This window comes from Cucumis melo, chromosome 1 (assembly GCF_025177605.1).
Source record: "Cucumis melo cultivar AY chromosome 1, USDA_Cmelo_AY_1.0, whole genome shotgun sequence".
Classification (NCBI taxonomy): domain Eukaryota; kingdom Viridiplantae; phylum Streptophyta; class Magnoliopsida; order Cucurbitales; family Cucurbitaceae; genus Cucumis; species Cucumis melo.
The window spans coordinates 11,531,911-11,554,520 of NC_066857.1; the positions used below are offsets into that span (position 1 = coordinate 11,531,911).

Below are 22,610 nucleotides of genomic sequence, written 5' to 3' on the forward strand. Positions count from 1 at the left end.
GTGGACTCGATCCACGACTCTAGTGAGTTGTCTGTCCTCACTGACAATCAATGCTGCCATGTGTGGCATGCACCGGGTCCATAATTTCAATACTTGTTTATACCCAGTCCACGACTTTAATGCAATAATTTACTATATATAATTATATATAATTACCACATTTACTCTCATTACCTAAAACAATTTACCAAATATAATTATATTTGTTCCATAAATAATAATGTAAAACGTGAATTTTTCCTACACTTTTTCTTTTGCCAAACTTAATTTTTGTGTATTAATCATGCCAAATAAGAAGCAAAATCAATTATTTCAATCTTTTTTTTTTATTTTTATATATTTTTAAATATACACTTAACTAACTTAAATTTGCATTCTCAAAATAAAATATTTTCATCTAATTTAAATTTTAAATTGCAAATTAAATTATAGGATAAGGATCGGTTACAAACTTACAATTTTTATTTTTAGTTCATTTCTAATTGGGATTTTTTTCAAAAATATAACAAACCGGTAAAATATTTATACTATATAGAACAATTTTGGAAATAGAAAAAACTCAAAGGCCTACAATGAAAAATACAAAAAATGCCACAGTCAACACGCGATTAATCAGCCACAACCGCGAGTGTAATTCTTCTTCTAAACGATCATGATACGATCGTGTAGGCAATGATATACGATTATTATGTAGTATCAACATGATCATGTAGTTCTTTTAACGATGGAAAAATACTTCAAATCTAAATGATTGTGTTAATCGCACTAAATGATTGTGTTAATCGCGCTAAACGATCGTGTTGACTATGCTAAGTGATCGTTTCGATCATATCCACACAATCGTATAGTTTTTTTTAAAACAATGGGAAAAGGGTTTCAAATCTAAACGATCGTGTTGACTATGGTAAGTGATCATTTAGATCATATCCACATGATCATATAGTTATTTTTAAACAATGGGAAAAGGACTTCAAATCTAAACGACGTGTTGACCATGTTAAATGATCGTGTTAGTTTTGGTAAGCAATCGTTTAAATCATATATGTTGGTTTTTTGTTGTGTTCTATAATAATTTTATGGATAATTGGTTTATTGTTTAATTATTTAATAAAAGTTATTATTCTTATAATTATTCAATTGCATGTTATTGTATAGTAATATCCACGAATATGTTATTATATTCTAAATGTCCTTAATAGATTATTGTTGTAGGAACAATAATGAATTAATATTAGTACGAGTTATAATTGATAATCATAGGATGATTATATATGTAGAGACATAAATTATAATCATATTTTCTTATTAGAGAATAAGAATTGGACTGACCCCTTTTAAAATTATTACATGGACATATGTTATAAATAATCTCAAATAATTGATTGTTTTGATCCTTAGACCTGAGATTATCATAGTGTCAAATATAAGAACTAATCTATTATGATGTAATCAAGTGTTATTTTTAACCAGATAATTATAAAGGTTGTACTCAAATACATTATGAATTATGTAGTTGACAATGATTAATCAAGATGGAATTTATCTCTCTTATTATGGAGAGATATCTCTGAGCCTCTCAATTAAGCATGGCTGTGGAAATGCATGGTCGTACTATAAATGAATTAATAAGGGTATTAATGTCATTTATTATTTCAATATGCTTATTGATCGAGAAAGCAATTGAATTAGATAAGGTGACTTTGTCCATACCTTATATTCAATTATGGATATCACATGATAAAAGGATTAAAGCAAGAGTTATATTAGGTTATATTGGATCACCGACTTCATTTAATATGGGTAGCCATAATGTTTTACTAGAGACCAATTATGACTTATGGGTCATAAAATGAGTTATGGGTTCATTGCTATATTAAATTAACCTAACGTCACACGAAAGAACTGGGTCGAATTTATCTTTAGGCTGGACAGTTAATAAATCCAATTGGAGAATTGGAATCCCATTAGGAAACATAATTAATAAGTCCAATTGGAGAATTGAAAACTTATTAGGAGACATAATTAATAAGTGCAATTGTAGAATTGGAAGCTTATTTAGGAATCCTTAAGCTTATTAGGAAATTCCAAGAAGCCTGTAAATAAGACCTTTAAGGTCTTATTTTATATACAAGAAAAGACATAGAACTCGTTCTACACAAAAGAGAGAATAGAGAGAGTCGAAATTCTCACTTTATGAGGTTCTAGCAAACCCAAATTCGAGGATTTGAATTTCCAGTTCGTGTGTGGTTACTGTTAGAGAACGCTTGTGATTTCACAATATTTTGGTGACACGAAATTGGAGGATCATCCTAATAAATTGTAGAAATATAAGTTGTTATAGCCTTTTAGGTATAATAGCTAATAATGAAATTTCATAAATGTTAGAAAATATACTTTACATAAGTTTCATGCCTGTTTCACCTATTTTTAGTGTTTAAACACAGGATTTGAATAAAAAAAACTAGTGAATCGCAGAGGAACTCGTACAAAGGCTACACGAAAAGAACTCGTCAAGAAAGTACAATTTCTAGGCGAGGAATGACGTCATCACGCGAGGAAGGTTCACTAAAAGACAAGAATGGTAGTTGGAGTTGATGTAACTTAACAAGGCTACAATCGACACTGACATGCTCAGAAGAATAAAAGTTTTTCGCCAAAAGTTTCCTATAAAAGGACTCCTTCCCTACCAAGTAAAGTGGTCAGCTTTGAGAGAAGTCAGATATCTGTATGGATGGACCTAAACCTTAAAAAGTGGCGGAACTGTGTAGCCTTTCTACCGTCTGTAAAAGTATTTCTTGTTCTTCTCCGATCAGTCTGTAAGTGAAAGCTTAGAGTCAGAGTAAAGAAGAATCCATCTTTCCTTTCCCCTAACTTTTAAAGTTATTCTCTTTACTTTCCATTTGGTATTTCTTTGTAATGTACGTGTTCATATTGTATAGTAGTCTAAGGCCTTTAGTCTTTAATACATTGCATATTTGTACCTTTTCAATCCAGCATTTTTTTACTATTCATTTGTCAACGTGTTATCTATAGTTTAGGTTTGTGATAAGTTCTTGATAAGAAGCTTATTGCGTTAGTTGAGTTATAGTCAGTACTTAGCTAGTGTATATCGCCAACTACTAGAGAGAGCAAGTAGCAAGGACATGGCTAACGCATGCAACGAGGAGTTTAGAGACAAACTCCACCTTTGGCGAGATAACTTCCATCACTTGTGTCCCGAAAGGAGAACAAGTGTGAATCTTTGGCGCCGAGAGGTTGTCACCCTTAAAAGAGAAGTTGTATAAGTCTTGTAAGTGAACCTTTTAAATAGATCTCACTTAATCAAGCTTTATCATTTGCATCCCGAAAGGTGAGTAAGTGTGGCATTTAAGACATTAAGAGGTGCTCGCCTTATTCATAAATTAGTTAATTGATCTCTATCGCATCAAGGCTACAACATGGCTTAGTCACCTAATAACGCAGAGACCTTCCTTCACTCTTTCTTACAACAAGTTAGTTCACATATCCATCTCGTCATCACTCTTATTCCCCTTTTCAAAGATTCTCTAGTGTAGATAATAGTTTAACTTAGTCATACACCTTTACTTTATACTGTATAAATAGCATTTTATACCACCTGAATGAAGAGTAAGCCTTGAAAATAAGATTTGGTATCAATTCCTTGTGTACGATCCTGGATTACCCAGGAAACCTATTGTTTTGCTTATACTTAAGCAAGCAATAGGAAAACTTGTACTCAATAAGGACTTAGTAATTAGACGAGGATGTGAGACATAGAAAGCATCTTGCATGCAATGATCATGCCTCACTATATAGGATTAGATATAGACATGCACAACACTACAAGCTGAGTCTGAACAAAACTAATTCTACCACATCCTTATCAGAACAAGACAATTCAATTTTGGAACATCGACATGGAGATATGTTTATTCGTGATTTAATTGTTTATGCATGGTTTGTTTACATTCTATGGGTTAGAGAAAAAAAATTTATGTTAATTCTGCTGCATCTAGCGCTAGTTCATTTTCCAACAATATCCACATGATCGTGTAGGTCTTTTTAAATGATGAAAAAAGGGCTTCAAATCTAAACAATCATGTTAACAATGCTAAATGATCGTGTTGATTGTGTTGACTAGGTAAACGATAGTTTAGATCATATCAAAGTGATATTAAAACGATCTTCATATTCTAGAAGAGGAGCTGAAAGAAAGAAAAAGAAGATGAAGAAAGAGAGAAAAAGAATATGAATAAATCGCAAAGAAAAAGAAGAAAGAGAAGTGACAAATCGTTCGAAATATCAAGGGTAAATCTGAAATTTATTTCATTTTTATTACGTGGACATAAGTATTTTGGGGGCTGTTTGGTGCGCAGGTTCGGAATCAAATGCCTGGGAATTAAATGCCTATGGGCTTATCTGATGGGGTTTTGATGCCTGGGAATTAGAATTGACTGTGTTTGGAGTGTAGGATTTGGAAATCTAGGTATGTGCAGGATTTGTAAATTAAATCTATTTTTTTTTTATGCATGTGTTTGGATGTTGGTTTTACATTCTTGGGTTTAACTTGCTTAGTTTTTTTTTTTTTTTTTTTTTTTGCGAATTGTATATCCTAAAATTTATCATGTATCAATTATTAAATTGAAATGTTTTTTTTTCAAATTATGTACATCTAATTCAATTTCTTTACTCTACTGATTTTTCATGACAATAATATAAAAACAAGAAATTTTAACATTCAATAATAATGATTTTGATCTAAATTGCATTAACATGGTTGCTCTAATTAGGAATATTACAATCCATCTACAAAATATAACAAGTCATTTAATTTGATGGGGTTTACAAAAGTTATAGTTAAGCAAGGGGTCTAGTTTGTTTCAAAAGTAAGCAACCAAAGGCTCAAACAAAAGTGAAAGTCAAGTAAAGTTACTTTAGTTAAGGTTATGGTTGCCTTCCTAAAATACGCATGCATTTTCTATACTTCCATTCTGCTGGGTAGTCAAGGAATGCGTGCAACATCGTGGGATCAGGTAATAGAGACTCGGCTACAATTAAACAATCATCCACGTCCATTCCAGGAATAGTCTGTAATTCAGCATATAATCGTTTGTGTAGGGATGATTCTATTTCCATTTTTTCTCTCTGCCATGTAGCAATCTTTCCAATTTCCTTGGAAGTTTCTCGCATACTTGCGCGAAACGTGTCCATAAGGTCTCCTGAATATGATCGTCTTTTCTTACTTGGCCTAGATGATCCCGCATCATGCGCCATACTTGTTGGAGTAGATGGCATGTCCTCCCCCGAAGGTGGCTCGAGTCCATGTGGATTTGGAATATCAAAGTCTTCAAGATTAATGTCCATGTCATCTTCCTCAGTATCTCTTGCAGTCTGTGAGCTCATTTCAACAGGTGTCTTACATCTACCACCAGTAGCCCTATCTCTACCAAACACAACTTCCAAGTCATAGAAGTAAGGAAATGGTTTATTTAGTAGGCCTTGAGCATTGGGGTGTCCCTACATGGAGTTAACATATATAAGTATATTATATTTTACTTTTATAGAAAGTATGAATTATATTCATCTTCTTACCTTAACCCAATCATCGAACACGGGTTTCTCTGCCTCAATGCACTTTTGTCCCTCATTTCAGCCAAACCCACTACAAGCTGGCCCCATCATCTCTGCTATGGCAGTGTACTGCTTCTTTAAAATTTTTACTCTCGACTCTAAATTTGGAGTCACTTGTATGTTGCTTCCAGGAATTTTTTCTTTCATTAGTTTTTGTACTTATACCAAATATCCCAGTTTGAATGTTCCATTATCAGCCCTCCAGCCACCTTCCTCCACTAGTTGTAGTAAGCACTCAACTAACACCTCATCCTCAATGGTTGTCCACCGATGCTTAGTGGCTTTTGAATTTGTCGATGCCATCTAAATTAGTACATGAATATTATAAAAGTCAATGAATACAAAATCTATAGATTGACATATAGACAACTTAGTTCTCATAATTTAGAGGAAACCCTATGTATTTCTGACTCCAATTACACAAAAAAAATATAGTTCAAGTACAGATCATGTGATAAAACAAAATTATATAGGAAACTAAACTACATATATTAGTCATACATTATTCCAATCCTCAAACATTTGGTTTGCAAGATTATCCCTTCATTCAGTCCAGACATTAGTTGTTTCCACGAAGTTTATATTCTCAATGTTCATCTCGCTTGAATCACCTTCACCAAGATGTGGCTCTTCAAATGTTGCCTCTGAACCCATTTCTCTATGTATCAAGTTATGTAAGAGGCAACATGCTGTTATTATTTTACATTGTATGTTAACGGGGTAATAAGATCTCCCTCGTAGAATGGCCCACCGACCCTTCAATGATCCAAATGCCCTTTCAATAACGTTTCTAGCAGAGGAATGCCTCATGTTAAATAGCTCTTTCGGGCATTTTGGTGGGTTTCCTCCAGGCCATTCGGTTAGATGGTAACGTTGATCTCAGTATGAAGCGAGGAATCCTTCAACATTTGGATAACCAGCATCACACAAGTAGTAGTAACCTTCCCATGTTGTACCCATAATGAATTATTAGGGTACACCATATTAAATGAGCATATGGTATAACACCACTGTGTGGGGAGAAGAAAATGCATCATCTTACCCTTTGGGACTTTTAGACCAGTAGGTCGTGACACTGCATCTCTAAGTACTCTCGAATCAGATGCAGACTCTTCCCATTCAGGCATGACAAATACGAACTCATCATTTTACGAACACACACCAAGTACATTTGTGGTAATGTCACCCTTTCTAAACCTATACCTTGGACAATCACTCATACTTACATTCACTTTGATGTGTGTACCATCTAATGCACCTAGACAATTCTGTCAAGGGGCAAAAAACATTTTATTCGTCAATTCACAGAAGCACATATCCACTGTAAAGTAGTGGCGGGCCGATTATATACCTGAAACCATCGCCACTTCTCATGCGAACATGAATGGGTCACTGGATCAGGTTGCTTAAGAAGGATTTCATGGAGTCTAAGAACTGCGTTAAGAACAGCATTGAAGTGTCTTGACACTGTTTCACCAGACCTTGCACAATGTCGTCGAGCTACCCTATTCTTAACATCGTGTGCTACAATATGCAAAAAAATCGCAACCATCTCTTCAACATCCACATATTGAGTGGCTTCTAATCCCTTTCTTGTTCTTAACATAGTACACAAGATAGTAAAACATCTTCGATCCATCTGTGTACTCTCTCGACAAGCTATATCACTTTCATGAATTAGACGAAAAAAGTTAAGTTGCCTAATTTGGTATCTTAGGTGTGGTGATTGGTTTTCTATTCTTTTGTCTCCAAGTCTCATTATCATATTGAACATTAGCATCCATTGTTGTTGTGTTGTGAAAATGATAGTAAGTATTGCAATCAACTCGTTTGGTTCTATGTCCATGCTATTTTAGTACTTAAATTAACGATAAGTTCCTGACAAAACAAACACAATTGAGTTCCTAGTACACGAGGTTTTTTTGTTTTTTTTTTAATTATGTAAACAAAATTGTGAGACTTACTTGATTTTAATTTAGCATTGCTTTTTAAAAAGAATACAAGATTATTTTCTTTTACAATTGTTTCTTCGAAAAAAAAGTTTTAAAAAATTGCTTTTGCTTTTTTTTTTAATTAATTAACTCTTTGTTCTATCTAATTTCGTTATGAATTTTAAAATTTTTCTTGATTTAGTTTTAATTTTAGAAAAGCCAATGGTGTCTTAATTGATTTTAATTTAGCATTATCTTTACAATTTATTTTCTTAAAAACAAAAATTTTAAATAATTATTTTTGCTTTTTAATTATGTAACTCATTATCTATATAATTTAGCTATGAAGTTTGTAAATTTTCTTGACTTAGTTTTGATTTTAAAAATAAGGACAATGATGTCTTTTAAAATAAATTGTGAGATTTACTTAATTTTAATTTAGAATTGCTTTAAAAGATACTAGATTATCTTATTTTACGATTATTTTCTTAAAAACAAAAGTTTTAAGAAATTGTTTTCGTTTTCTCAATTTATGTAACTTAATTTAGTTATGAAGTAAAACAAGTTTTTTTTTGTTATTTAGTTTTGATTTTAGAAAAGACAATGATATCTTTAAAAAAAAAAGAAAAAAAAAACTTGCTTTGTAGATTATCTTTTTTTAATAATTTACAAACAAAAGTTTTAACATATTGCTTTGTTACAAATTTATCAACGTTTTAGAAGTTAATAATAAGTTGTTAATTTACCTTTCATTTACAAAAATCACAGTAATAAATTTGATTTCTTCTTTAATCTTTTTTTATGACATATCAGTTTTCTAAAATTAAATATTAAATTTTATAATATATTTTTGATTTTTTAAAATAGGTTAAAGCCAATCATTTTTAAAATTCAATTTTGTATAAATCTTTATATAACTAGCAAATATCGCATCAATCATTTGTTTAGGTTAAGAAAAAGTAATACTCATCCCATTTGTTTCTATAAAATAATCAGAATTATTGGTATTGTTTTAAGTGACTTTTTTGTTCATAAAAAAACATGTGTAACCCTTATATTTTATCACAACAAATGAACAATATAAATTAACTTAAAAATGAAAAAATAATATTACAAATTAAATTTCATAGTATTCTTAAAAGTTAAACTAAATAATTTGACAAATATAACACAATCATAATATACAAAACATGAATGTACTAACAAAGAAATAAAAAACACAAAAGTCCATATACAAATGTAGGAAAGAAAAGAGCACATTACGTGATGGTGTGACTATGCAAGGCAAGGCTAAGACAAACCTACAAAAAAAAAAAAAAACCGTCAATGAGATGAGATAAGTGGAACTAATATAATTCAGCTTACTTCTTGATAGTTGGAAAACAAAGTAAAAACCACATTAACAAAGTAAAAAGAAAAATCTACATTAACAAAGTAAAATATACATACCCAAATAAAATATCAATGAACAATGGAAAAAGAAGAAAAATAATAGTATAAGAAAAAAAAAATATATATATATATAAAACAAAGTCTATATAAAATAAATGTAAAATAGTTACCACTCAAACATATGGGAGCATGTTATGACCTCAACCTCAAAAAAAGTAAATTTTAGAAACAAAACAAAGAGGTTGTGTGTTTAGAAATGAGGGAGAAATGCTCTATTTAAAACAAATGAGTGTGAACTAATAAATTTTTCCTTTCAAATCACTCAACCACCATTGATAAATGAAAAAAATAATAATTACTATGTATTATATACAAATAAAATAAAATTAAGATTTTCAAAAAATTAAATGCCTCAACTCCCAAAAGCAAGCATTAAATTTTTTTAATACAAATACAACTATCCTATATATAAATAAAAAAAAAAGATTTCTAAATTTAAATCTTTCTCAACTATTATCCACTATCAAATTGTCAACACTATCAAATCAGTTTTATCCACTATCAAATCAGTTTTGTCAAAATTAAATTTCTCAACTAACAAATAAACAAATCAAGGTACCAAAATATTTTAAAACTCAAACACTAAGACTACACAAACTTATTTATAAACTTTGATTTAGAAAAGTAATCAAAATATCAAAACTTGATGTTTTAAAACAAACAGATAACCAAAATGTTCCACAATTGCAAATGAATAAAAAATTAAAGTTTGATGTTTTAAAATAAATGGTTAATGAACATCTAAGCTTCACATAACTAAAAATTCAAGATCAATATAATGTTAATGCAATGCACACATGAAATATAATGTTAGATCATTATTATTAGATTCGTAAGTGAAAAATGGGTTAGGAGCATCGTTTTTGTGCCTTAACTAAAATTGCGATGTATTTTCAAAGGGTAGACACAAAAAAGAAACATCACAAAATTAAGTTAGTCATCATGAAAAAAAAAATCCAAAAGAGAAACTAAGTGTAGATATAACTTACACTTGTATTGATCACCTTCAAGCTCCAACTTCTCTTTCTTGGAGTAGATACCGTAGGAACTTCCATAAATCCTTGTTCTTGACATCTGCAAAATAAGGCAAGCCACTGCATGATTTGCAATATCATTTCTATCCAAAAAATTTTCAGATCTGGTAATAGAAAAAAAAAGAATTAAATAGAATAGTATCTCCAAAAATTAAAAAAACAAAAATTGTATTTACAAAACAAGAAGGGAAAAAAGGCAGATAAAAAAAGAAACACAAAAGAATCATATAAGATCGAACAAACAAAACAAATGGAAAGAACAAAAATAATTAGAACAAACAAAGGATTAAAAAATTTTAAAAAAAAAACATAGATCCGCCCATAAAATCTTATAACAAAGATAAAGATGCATGAAAAAAATACACAAAAAAAAACCTTAGCAGAGATTCAACAAAAAAAATGAAACAAAGGATTGAACAAAAAAGAAGCAAAGATTCAAAAAAAAAAAACCAGCAAAGGTTCAACAAAAAAAATAGAACAGCAAAGCTTCAACAAAAAAAAAATGGAATAAAGGATTTAACAAAAAGAATGGAAAAACAAAGATTCAACAAAAAAAATGGAACAAAGGATTGAAAAAAAAAGGACAACAAAGATTCAAAAAAAAAAAAAAAAGAAGGAAGGAACAAAAAGAATAGAATAAATAAAGTATTAAAAAATTACAAAAAAAGTCCATTTTCTCTCACCTTGCTTCTTTGTATGAGAAAAAGAAAAAGAGACAGAAGAGAAATTAGAAGAGATGAAGACGCAAGGAGATCAAGAGCGACTAGGGTTTGATGCGCGAAGAAGAAGAGATGAGAGAGACTATGAAAGATTGAGAAGAAATTAGGAGGAGAAAGGTTTTTTTCTTTTTTTTTTTTGTAAAAAAATTAAACCGCCTATTTACCCCCTCTCTTAATCCCATTGTTTTAGACCGTGAGCCAAACGTGGGCTTGACATTAACATAGAGGATAAACGACCCCTTTGTGTTTTGTTACATATAACATAGAGGGGTTTTAAAAAATATAATAAACCGACAAAATATTTACATCGTATAGAACAATTTCGAAAATGGAAAAAGCCTATAAGCCCTCAATGAAAAATACAAAAAATGTCTCAGTCAACACGCGACTAATCGACCAGATCGTGTAATTTTTCTTCTAACGATCATGATACGCAATCATGTAAGAAATGATACATGATTGCGTACCAAATCTAAACGATCTTGATTCAAGATCATGTACCAAAATCTTTTATATTTGGTACACGATCTTGAACCAAATAACACTTTGAAAAAATAATACAAGATTGATGATTAATTGAAAATAAAGACAATAATAACAGAAGTGTAATGAAAAAGAATAATAATAATTGTAGAACAATGATCATGATTTCAAAAAAATATAAAAGAAAAATTGCAGAAGAAGAATAGAAGGAAGAAGTAAGAAATCGGAGTCAGTGCGAAATTCTAAAATGACAAGGGCAAACTTGGAATATTTTAAAAAAATTTGACAGCTCCTTGAAATTTTTGATTTTGTTAGCTAGGTTAAAAGTATTTTCGCGTTTTGTTATATTTATGAAAATCAACCTTTCTATAACAAATAACAAAGTTTTACCTATTTTTAATAATAGTTAAATCAGTACTTCCATATTCCATTTTTTAAATAATAATAATAATAGATATTGTGAAGTAGAAAACACATATTATCCCAAACTTCGTTATCCACTATTGTTTGTGCTTCTCCCTTATTATTATTATTATTATTATTATTTTGATATTTTTCAAATGAACCCTATTTTTGACCCTTTTAAAAGAAAAAACATTAATTTTGAAATGAGTAGAAAACCAAACCTTCATTTGATTTGGTCCTTTTTCATTTGGTGGGGGCCATCCGTAAAATAAAAATTATATATATAAAAAAAAAAAAAAGAAAAGTTCAGTTCAGCTCTTGGCCTATGGCCATGGCTACAAAAATCTCATTTCCTTCTCCATCATCCAACCTTACGACTCTTTAATGGCAATTCTCACACGTAGAAGAGGGAAGCCCGAAAACGCTACGAGAAGACAACAGCTAACTCTTCTGCTCGTCAACAATCCATGAACATGTCGATTCTTAAGGATTAGGGTTTCTACGAACTCCAAGAATACCAATACAATTTTCATTTTAATTCCATATACTCTTTTCAATTTTCTTCGTCCATTACGCCAATGGCGGACCTCAAAGCAATCTCCGATGCACTTCAACTCGTAGATTCCAAAACACAGAACTTGAAGAAGGCATTCGAAGACCTTAAAAGTCATTCCCATCTCCTCTCTTCCTTCTCTCTCTCCTGGTCCGACCTCGAATCCCACTTCACTTCAATCCAAAACTCTCTCACCAACAGATTCCACGCTCTCGAGTCTCTAGAATCCACGGCCCTTCAAAATCAACCCGAACAGAAGGAGCCGTCTTCTTCATTACCCCCGAAACCGGAGAGTCGGAAGGAACAGGATGGGGTTGCCGATTCTGTTTCGCCTCGCCCCGAGTTGAAGCGTCTATGCGAGACCATGGACAGTAAGGGCCTCAGTAAATATGTTAGTAATTTGCCGAAGGATCGTGAACCGGTCAGGAATGAGCTTCCGGCTGCTCTTAAGTGCGCGCCGGACCAAGAAGCTCTGGTTCTTGATGCAATGGAGGGATTCTTCAATGCCAATTCTAATTCGAAGCAAAATAGCTTGAAATTGTCTAATGCGAGGAGAGGCTGTATACTATTGTTGGAGACTTTGATGGATAATTGCCCAAATGTCAGCAATCATGTAACGGGAAGGGCGAAGACGTTGGCATTGGAATGGAAACAAAGCGTTAGCAAAGATGGGAAAGATCCATTGGATGCGTTAGGGTTTTTGCATTTGGTTGCAGCTTATAAATTGACGTCGGAATTCAACGTGGACGAGCTTGTTGATTATTTCACTATCATAGCTCGGTATCGACAAGCTACAAAGTTGTGCAAAGTCGTTGGCTTGGGTGATAAAGTGGGTGGTAGGTACATTTTTCTTAAACATTGTTTATAGTGAGAAGCTGAACAATCGTTATTTTAATTTATCATTCCCTTAACGTAAATTCATGTGTATTTTAGTTTTGGAAAATATCATGCCAATGCGGAAGAACTTCTGGAGAAACATAGAAAGAATGTACATTTTGAAGTTAGTTTATACCAAGTCCTAATATAGTTTGGAGATTCATGATGCGCTGTTCAATCCTTATGTAGGCTGAAAAAGAAGTTCAAAAACCAAAATTTGGTGGTCGAAATCATAGTTCCATAGATATTAGGATCTTATGATTATTTCTTTGGATTTCTAATGCAAGTAAGATAAGTGTGTAAGTCTTGAAGGTTTAACATGGAGTTATATACGACCAACATGATTTTCGCTAAGAGTATATATTGATCACAACACTCATGAAGTTGCCATCCGAAGGTAAATACGGGACAACTATTTATATGCCACGAGAACTTAGGAAGTAGAGGACATGAGAACTTAAGAAGTAGAGGGCTTTCTGAATATTTAGATACTTGCAAGCTTGCACATTCGTTGAAGTAGTGTAATAATCGCTTGCACTTGCACTATACTGAAACTGCCATATTATTTGTGGTTTTTCACAGATCTTGTCCAGAAACTGTTAGACAAGGGGAAGCAACTTTTAGCTGTCAAATTTATCTTCGAGTTTGAGTTGACTGAAAAATTTTCGCCTGTTCCCATCTTAAAAGATTATGTGAAGGAGTCCAAGAAGGCAGCCAAAGCAGTAAGCAAGGAAGGAAAAAATTCTCTCAGGGCACTGGTATTTACATCCAATCCAACCGTATTTGCTACTTCATTTACTTTCAGATTTGATAGAAAATAATTGTTTCGATACTTCAATTACTGTAAATATTCTTGAGCAGAATGAGGCTACCGCTAAAGAAGTGGGTGCATTAAAATCTGTGATCAGATTGATTGAAGAATACAAGCTTGATTCTGATTATCCGCGAGTGAACCTTGAAAAGCGAATTGAGCAGCTGGAAAAACAACAGGCCAACAGGAAGCGTCCTGCAGGAGCTTCTCCTGTTATGGCCAGACAAAAACAGTCGCAACAACATCAGCAAGCAAAACAAAAGTTTAAGAAACAGAAATTGCAGCTGAAGAAACAAATGTCACAACTGGTTCCAATTAATCGCCCACGCATGGCTGCTCCAGTTGTCTCTGCAGCAGTTCCAAACATCGTCGGTGTTGGAAATCCAAATTATCCCCCATATCAACAAACACGCCTACCTTCTGCAGGTTTGGTAGCTGAACTTGGTGCCTCTTATCAACAATCTCTTCTACAGCCAGCAGGTTTGTTACCAAATTATCCTGTTTCATATGCACAATCTCATCTACAGCCAGCAGGTTTACTGCCGGAACACCCTGCTCCATTTGAGAGCTCATCGGCTATGGCCTATGGTATAGCAGTGGCAGGCTCCACTCCAGCTGTTGCCTCTTATCATGGCTCATCAGCTGAGTATTATGGTTTGGCTGGAGGCCCCATGGGTTTTCCTGGAAATGCAACCACTGCTAATTCTCACACATACCAATCAGAGCCATATGCACCACCTGGGTATGGTGTGGGTTTGCCACCCCATTTCCATCCATCTTACTATCCCCAGTAGTTTTGGAATTGTCTATCATCGCATACTTTTTGGATCAGCTGCTTGCTATGGTGGGATATGACATGAAATGGCATCGACCATCTTCCCATCTCTTGTAGTATCCATGAATATGGTTTTGTTTCTTTTAGTACAGTTGGGATATTAACTTTTTTCTGACTTGACACAGAGTGCCACTATCATTAGAAGGCAGACTTGCTCTTCTTGGTATGGTTTCTGTAGGACTTGAAATCATCTCTTGATCTTTTTGTATAGTCTAGTTCTTACGTTTCCAAACTGTCATTTTTCTTGCGGAAATATACATTAGGCAAGTTTCTTGGGGAAGGGGGTGCTTCCAATATACTTCTTGCTTGAAAAATTCTTCAATTATAGACACTTTAGGCTAAAAGTGGTCTACGAAAAATTACTTTTTATGTTTAATTCTAGACCACTTTTTATCTCGTACAAAGACATCGTTAAGAATCACCTAGGTCAAAACACTCTGGAAGTGTTTTTAGAAACTTATACATACATATCCATATACATAAGTACGTATATGTATATTTATTTATTTATTTTAAAGTTGTTATAGTTTAATTCATAATATGATGATTTTGAGTTAGAAATGCTTCTGGGTTATTCCCAAACATAGCCGCACAATATTGCACCGGTGCAAAAAGACTTTATTTTGTGAGGTGCATGGTATATAAAAGTACTACTCGTACAATAGGTAGCATAGTTGAAGTAGAAATATGAAGAAAAAAAAACCCTAAACCCCAGAAGTTTTGCTTTTAAGCTTACTAAATTTAATCATTTTAGTTAATAAAATAAAGGAGCCACCAGATCTAAGCCTTGAGCCTAGGTGTGCGCTGCGGGAGGACTTTTAAAACACTAGACATAGCCAAGAGTTTTGGGTTGTACACAAACATGACACATGTTATTCTCATAAAGGAAGGGAAAAAAGAAATAATGGAACTGATCTGTTAACCAAAATATTCTTGTCATTGATATTAGTTTGAGTGAAAATGCTATTCTACATTCGCAGGAAGTTAAGGAGAAATGAAAGTACGTGTCATTTGATGAGACATTTTTTCCTCCACGTCTCTAACTCTCAAAATATGTATCTTTATATCACGTAGATGAATTGTTTTGATTTTGCATGGAAGGGTTTGGGGTGTGGGGTGTGGGGATTTTGTTTTGTACCAAGAGCCATTGGATCATTTTTTTTTTTTTTTAGTTCAACACTTACAATTGTGAGTGGGGGATGTTTAAGATGTTAGTTTGTACATTTATCTTTTGAGCTATGTGCCGATTAAGCAATAGGGTATGTCTTTTTAATCTTTATATATTATGTGTATAAAACAGGATATGATGCTCATAATTGAATGATTCAATAACATTATTTGATACTAATAAATGCCAATACTTTGTACAAATTTATTTGTAAGGTAATATGTTTTCAGTTGGATTATGTTTAGGTATTTGCTAATTAACTCTCGATCCTGGGGATATAATCACTAATGCTTAAGGTTTGCCCTGGGTTTTACGAGTAGGATCCTAGCATTCCCCATTCAACTTTTGTTTTGTTATATTTAAATCCCAAAAACAGGTTTGTGAATGAAATTAATTTACTCCTTTTTTGTGTCGGTTAGCTTGCATACACATTTAACTATTTTTATTATTTTTGTTGGACACTCGTTTTGATGAAACCATATTTAGTTACTAAAGAAGCTCATAAGATGTTACATCCTCACATGGTCATTATAGCTTAATCTGAGGAGTTAATTTCATCTTTTGTTAGTTAATTACGAAGACACAGTAAAGTTATCTATACTTGCTAGCATGTATTCAAATTTAGTACACAATGCTATTAACTTGTGTTTATTTTTCAATTTCGTGTTTGTTATTAATTATGTTTATTAAACGTTTTTGACCGAACCCTATCATGTCATGTAGGCAATATATGAAAGAAGTTAACTGTAATGAATTATTAGAAACTTCTTTGAATAGACATATTTAAGTTTCAAAAAGACAAAAAAAGGCAGCAATATCATTCTAGGTTCCTGTGAGCTTAGTTCCATTTTAGTCTGTATTTTAAGATTTCGATCTGTAATTATTTTGTTTTTAGTTTTTAAAAATTAGACAGTTTATTTAATTTTTTTTTATCAAAGTTGAATTCTTGACCAATTTTTTTTTAAAGAATACGCTTTTGAAAATTATTTCTTTTAGTTTTCAAAATTTTATTTAAATTTTTAAAACACTGTAAAAAGTATATATATTAAAGGAGTTTATATCTATTGTTTAAAAAATAAAATTTGAAAAATCAAGCTAAAGGTCGAGTTTTAGTTTTTACATTTTAAATAAATCTTAGAGTTATTGTATGTTATTGCATGTTATTGTAGTAAAAAAAAAAATTAATATTGAGAGACTAGATTTATAATCTACAAGAAAAAAGCGAAGAAATAATAATAGTAATAAGAAAAAAAATGGATATTTAAACTCTTAAAAAAATGGACATTAAAGTGAAGAAATTAAAATTAAACAAATTATGAAGTATTGATTCAAAAGTTATATTTTTCAATTAGGTTTATGGTGTGTTTGGTTCCTATTGTGAAATGTTTAAATTTGCAAAGAAGTTATTTTGAAAAAATTGCAATGTTTGGCAAGTTCATAAAATGTATTTTTTTAAAATTAATTTACAAAATAATTCATTTTAAAGAAATCAATCAAAACCTGCTTTTATCATAAAATAAATTATCACATGGACGGGAAACACAACTTTTGGTGGATTCAATCAAATATTCCAACTACAATTTGCTACACAATCAAATTCGATCAAAATTATTTTCTCCAACAAAAAGGATCAAGACTACAACTTTGGATTTGGATTGGCAAAAATACCCCGGTTCTCCACACCATGTCTCCCTATCTTTTTTATTATATATATACATGTAGAAAATTCTTTCAAAATATATTTCTTTCTAAAAGAATTAAAATATATGTATTTCTTCATGAAATTAGGTCATAGTGTTTAGTAGGTTTTTATAGTAATTTGATTTAAGAATAAACATTTTTGGTATATGACAAACCAAACAAAATTATGAACATAAACGCTTATAAAAAGATCTAACCAAACATGTAAGGGGCCATTTAAGGGAATAGTTTGGTTATGGAAGGGTTAGGATTACGATAAAACTAGTGTTATGATAAACATAGTTTTATTATAATATGTGTTTGGGGTAAAGGTTTAAAAAGGTAGTTTTATGATAGAGGTGTTTATGGAAAGAGCTATGTAAAAAGGGTTATGAATGATGTGTTTGAGGGAAGGGTTATGTAAATAGTGTTATAATAGTGTTGTGATAAGATGTGTTTGGAGGGAGGGTTATGTAGGTAGGATTATGATAGGATTGTGATAACAAATGTTTGGAAGAAGGGTTTACGTAAGGAGAGTTGTGATATTTTTTTTATTTTTCAATTTTTTTTATATTTTTATTTCTAATTCATTTTGTAAATGTAAAAACAAACTATTGCATATTTTTTAATTTTGAAATCGTCCAACATTTTGTGTAATAGTTTGCCTTAATTTCTCTAACATCAATGTCCATATTTAATTTGATTAATTAGTAATTATATTTCACCAATTTGCCAATAATTTTTATACATGTTTGTAATATATTTTTCGAAGTCATTTTGTAAATGTAAAAAACACTTATTGCATGTTTTTAAATTTCGAACGCGTTAGCATTTTTTTTAATAGTTTGGCTTACTCGCTCTAACGTAGGCATCCATATTTAACATACTTAAATTACTAATTACATGGCACCTAAACACTTTTTTTTTTTTTTTTTTTTTGCAAATGTTACATACACCGAACAAATTTAAATATGTTCAACTAACACCCGTTAATGCGAATTGCGATACTAAAACTTGCATTAATACCAACGAATAGAGTAAATACTAAAACAATTTAATCAAATAGAATTACCAAGAACAGTACAAATCATATAAGGAGCGAAGTAAGAAAACATAAAGTAAGATGGTGGAAGTAGAAGACTCGTAGGAGGACTGTGCAGAAGTCCATCTTCTCCTAGTCAATCATCTCAAGGAAACCACACCTGTTGTCCAAAATGCAAAAAAGGATCCGCCAGCAACACGTTTAAAATCCTAGTGTTGAATAAGAAATTTTGGAATCAATTACAAATTGCACATCATTTACTAAAATAATTGTATTTGGGATTAACTAAAAATTAACATGTGTCCCAAATTAAATTTAAAGACAAATTGGACAATTTTGATGATGTCACATGTCTTTATTATGACAATTGGATCAAATTAATTATTTTGGTTCAATTAAATATTATTTACTTGGGCTAAAATTCAATTGAGCCAAAAAATAAGTTTAATTTAGCCCAAAATTAAATATGATCCAAATCTATGTGATTGAGTCCATGAGTATGGTCCATGGACCAAACCAAGCCCAAGTCCATAAAAGCCCACCAGGAAACTCTATAAATAGAGGAGTTCTCTTCAGGTGTGGGGTGAGAAATTTTTTACTCCAGAAGGCCTGGAGAGAATTTTTCCTGAAGGCCTAGAAGACTTAACTCCTGAAGTCGACCGTCATCGAAGATTGAAGCTCTCTTGAAGATATAAGCTCTTTTGAAGATACAAGCTTTCTTCCAAGACTCCAACTTTAAGAACATCATGTGCTCCGTTTCCTCAAATCAAGCGTAAGCGTCCAGTCGAGAGAGAATCAAAGGATCAAATTATGAAAATTGAACCACATCGCATTAAATCAACGTAAATACAACATCAAAACAAGTTCAACTCCACGAACCAAATTTCTCTAGAAATCTCGTGTGAATACTTGGACATGCAAAACCCCTGGTTGTACATTGCGGGGATCTCCATATCGATTCCATTAGGCATTTGAAATCCTCCGTACCTGCTAGGATCATTAGACTCGACGTCAGCAAAGTCTCTGCACCTCAACCCGTCGCCCAATCCCTCTCGAACACATAGGCCAATTCATCGTAATAGGGAAACACTTTGTTCAGGAGGCCCTTCACTGCAAGGTGTGTCTGCATAAAAACATGGTCAATAAAAACTTGAATTATCTAAACGATCGAAGTAAAGTTTTAAAGTATTGTTCCATTTTAAAAAATTTTCCTTACCCTGACCTGGTTATTGAACAGGTACTTCTCAGCAATTATGCACTTCGCCTCATCATTACATCTGAACCCACTGCATGATGGGCCAAATTTCTGTGATTTCCTGAAAGGTCCATTTCAATGTCTTTATTCGATAGTCCATAACAATAGTGGCTTGGACAAGACATCCATGCAACTTTGCAGCCATCATTTGGACAAGTTGGGCCAGATAACTTGGTCGGAACGTACTATTTTCCGACTTTCATCCACTCCTGGATAGAACTCCACCAAACACTCTACTAGTGTGGCCTCCTCCTCCTTTGTCCACACATGCTTAGGGGTACACGACGAACTTGCCATATTGACAATGAAGATGACAACAAAGACATTCATATGTAAGTAATGTCGAATGGTAACAGTAAATAAACATGAAAATGAAACAACTTCAACGTATATCATGGGAATGTATATATTTTCATTAATGTAAATCATACATGCATACATTCAACATTCAATAACACAGTAGCACTAGTAAAATTGCACAAACACAGTAGCTTCTAATTTCAAATGTTGGGAGCTATTTGTTATGCAACTGCCATTTATTGAATATCGCCACGACTAATTCATCCCGACATTGAGTTCATTCGTTTGAGGTCTCAATGTAGTGAATGTCGTCACATGCAGTGGTCGTCGCGTATGCCGAGTCTCCCTTATTGATGTCCTTTAAGTTATCGACATTCATCATCTCCCTGTTTATCAAATTATGCAATAGGAAACATGCTAGAATGGTCCGACATTGCACTTGGACGAGGTAGTATGACTTTCCACGAAGGATTGTCCAGCGACCCTTTAAAAGACCAAATGCGCATTCAATGACATTCCATGTGGTGGTTGGTGCATTTCTGGTGCCACACCATTCTTGCAAGTGGTACCTCTGCCCTCTGTAAGGAGCGAGAAATCCCTCAATGTTTGGATACCCCACGTTGTATAGATAGTAAAACCTTGTTATGTAACACAACGGGTTATACACAGTGATGTAGAAATTTTTAAACGTCATGGGAGGAGTAGAAATTGTAAATACCCTTGGGAACATGCTGTCCATTTGGTCGTGCAAGCGCATCCCAGAGATGCACAAATTTGCTGTGGATCCTTTCCATCCGGCCAGAACGAATATGAAATCGCCTTTTGTGTCGCACATTCCGAGCACATTAGTGGCAATATTGCCCTTATGCGTTCTGTACCTAGGGCGATCAATTTGCGACACGTTCACCTTCATATACGTCCCGTTCAATGCCCCAAGGCAATTTTGCAGAGTTAAACAATTCGCCATTAATTATTGGGATGTAGTGATACGTGGCATACAGATGATTTCGACTATGCGCACCTCGAAGCACTTCCATCGTGGATTGTTATAGGTATTGGTTACTGGCTGCAGTTTCTTTAGCAACTCGTCGTGTAGTCGTATCACAGCCAGCAAGACGAGGTTGAAATGTCGGGAAATAGTCTCACCAGACGAAACAATTTCCTTCTGTAGAACTTAGTTCTTCACGTAATGGGCAAGGACGTGCAAGAACATTAAAACTATTTCCTCAACATCGACAATCTTTGTCGACGAAAGGCCAGGAACAGTCCGTAGTAAATGACATAGAATAGAAAATGTTTGACTATCCATTAGAGTACTTTGGCGACATACTAGGTTGGACTTTCTTGTCTCTTTCATGGCGTCAGGAAAAGGTCATTTACCCGACGTGTGAAAAGTGACGTCGGGATAAAGCTTATTTCCTAACTTTTGTTCTTCCGACGCCTTTGTATGCATTGGGAGAACCTTAATTTCTTGTAGTGTAAGCTACCTAATTCTATGTCTAGTATCGTAAGGTGTATGTGTCAGCCGCTTATTATCGTTCATGAGTGCCTCCAACGTTAGTAGTAACTGAAGTTGGGAAACTGTGAACACAATTAGGATTGCAGCAAGGTTTTGTGGATCCATTTGAAGGTAACAACTATCCTAACCATGATTAAGTACGCGTGTTATTAGAATGGTAAAAACAAACAAGTAAACATCAAGTTCGAATATGAAACATAGCTACCACTCTTGAAAAAATTCAAATTTCAAACATGGGACGACTTGGGATGAATGTGGATTGCAAAGAAACAATATTGATATAGATGTTGTAAAAAGTCTAATTTGAAAATTGGTAACACTTGTGATGAAACTAGATGGGAAGAAAATTATGTACAACTTTTTTAAAGTTTCTACTTTTACTGAGTAGTTACAGTTGTGATGGATGTGTGTACTTAGAAAAATATATACAAGTATTGCCAAAAATCCTAATTTCAAATAAGTAGTACTACAAACAAAGTAAAACATTTCTCTGACATCGCTCATACGTAAATTCCACTAAAAAATTGTTTTAAAACACATTGGTGGTTAAATTAGAAAACGTTAAAATAGTTTTAAACCTATGTTTCCTATTGTGAAAAATTTTTCAAAAACTAAATATATGTTAATACTGGAGCTATAGTAGGTTTGAAATTTTCTTAGTTTCATTTTTTTAACATATTGGGGGAATCATTTCACTTTTGTAAATTGACATAGTAATGAGAATGTAAATTTCTACTTTTTATTGCGTTTCAATTTATTGACTTCACGTTTGACGGCCGTGCTTGTTAATGTCAAAGATAGTAGTGAATTATGGGAAAAAATTATCGTTCAATATTTTGTTAGACTACTGTGGGTTGTAGTAGTGAAATGCAAAGTATTGGGGTAGTACTTTTGCAAAAAAATCTATTGAACGTGC

The 22,610-nt window shown here is 32.7% G+C and overlaps 1 protein-coding gene and 1 long non-coding RNA gene across 3 annotated transcripts; one reads left to right on the top strand and one right to left on the bottom strand.

The window, feature by feature from the left end:
• Positions 1 to 8,643: 8,643 nt before the first annotated feature.
• LOC103503167 (uncharacterized) lies at positions 8,644 to 10,878 on the bottom strand. Its single transcript, XR_007815584.1, has 3 exons — positions 10,732 to 10,878; positions 10,004 to 10,088; positions 8,644 to 8,863 (listed from the first exon to the last, which is right to left on the bottom strand). It is a non-coding gene; the product is annotated as an uncharacterized LOC103503167 (long non-coding RNA).
• A 1,079-nt stretch (positions 10,879 to 11,957) lies between these two features.
• Positions 11,958 to 16,101, top strand: LOC103501231 (truncated FRIGIDA-like protein 1). 2 transcript variants are annotated; one of them, XM_051079449.1, is made up of 4 exons: positions 11,958 to 13,044; positions 13,667 to 13,842; positions 13,946 to 14,375; positions 15,711 to 16,101. In XM_051079449.1, the coding sequence occupies exons 1-4, from the start codon at positions 12,234 to 12,236 to the stop codon at positions 15,716 to 15,718; spliced, it is 1,425 nt and encodes a 474-aa protein (XP_050935406.1). In that variant the 5' UTR covers positions 11,958 to 12,233; the 3' UTR covers positions 15,719 to 16,101. The 2 variants fall into 2 exon arrangements, with proteins under 2 accessions (XP_050935406.1, XP_008462976.1); XM_008464754.3 differs by lacking the exon at positions 15,711 to 16,101 and having other exon boundaries at positions 11,959 to 13,044; positions 13,946 to 15,010.
• The last annotated feature ends 6,509 nt before the right edge of the window (positions 16,102 to 22,610 follow it).